The sequence below is a fragment of the Myotis davidii genome, unplaced genomic scaffold (assembly GCF_000327345.1).
Source record: "Myotis davidii unplaced genomic scaffold, ASM32734v1 scaffold370, whole genome shotgun sequence".
Classification (NCBI taxonomy): domain Eukaryota; kingdom Metazoa; phylum Chordata; class Mammalia; order Chiroptera; family Vespertilionidae; genus Myotis; species Myotis davidii.
Window position 1 is genome coordinate 17492255 of NW_006288615.1, and position 430 is coordinate 17492684.

General features: G+C 63.0%; 1 protein-coding gene across 1 annotated transcript in view; it reads left to right on the forward strand.

Moving 5' to 3' along the window:
• DLX2 (distal-less homeobox 2) overlaps positions 1–430 on the forward strand; it is a gene marked incomplete at its 5' end in the record, with an annotated part of 5530 nt that overhangs the window by 1005 nt on the left and 4095 nt on the right. Inside the window, one exon of the mRNA XM_006760704.1 lies at positions 329–426. Within this exon, the coding sequence (XP_006760767.1) occupies positions 329–426 (98 nt within the window). The remainder of the gene's footprint in view (positions 1–328; positions 427–430) is intronic.

Here is a 430-nt window from a genome sequence, read left to right on the forward strand (position 1 = left end):
AAGGATTTCGAGGCCCACCTCTTGAGCGGCCTAAACTTCTGCACTCGAAGCTGAGTCCCGGTGCTCCGTAGTCTTACTCCGCACGCACTACCGATGAAGCGGGTAAATTTATCCGCCCCTCTGACCCCCTCCCGCTGTCACAGCAGCACCGCGCACACCAGCTGTCCGGGCTTGTGGCGATGGCTAACCAGAGGGGCAGGGGCCATCGCCGCCTCCCTGCCCAGGTGCTCGGTGCCCACCTCTCGCTGTTGGGCTTTCTACGCTTCCTCCCCTCCCCTGCCCGGTGCCGGGTTTCCTCCACTAATGCTCCGGTCCCTTCTCCACCAAGGTCAAAATCTGGTTCCAGAACCGCCGGTCCAAGTTCAAGAAGATGTGGAAAAGCGGTGAGATCCCCTCGGAGCAGCACCCTGGGGCCAGCGCCTCGCCGCCG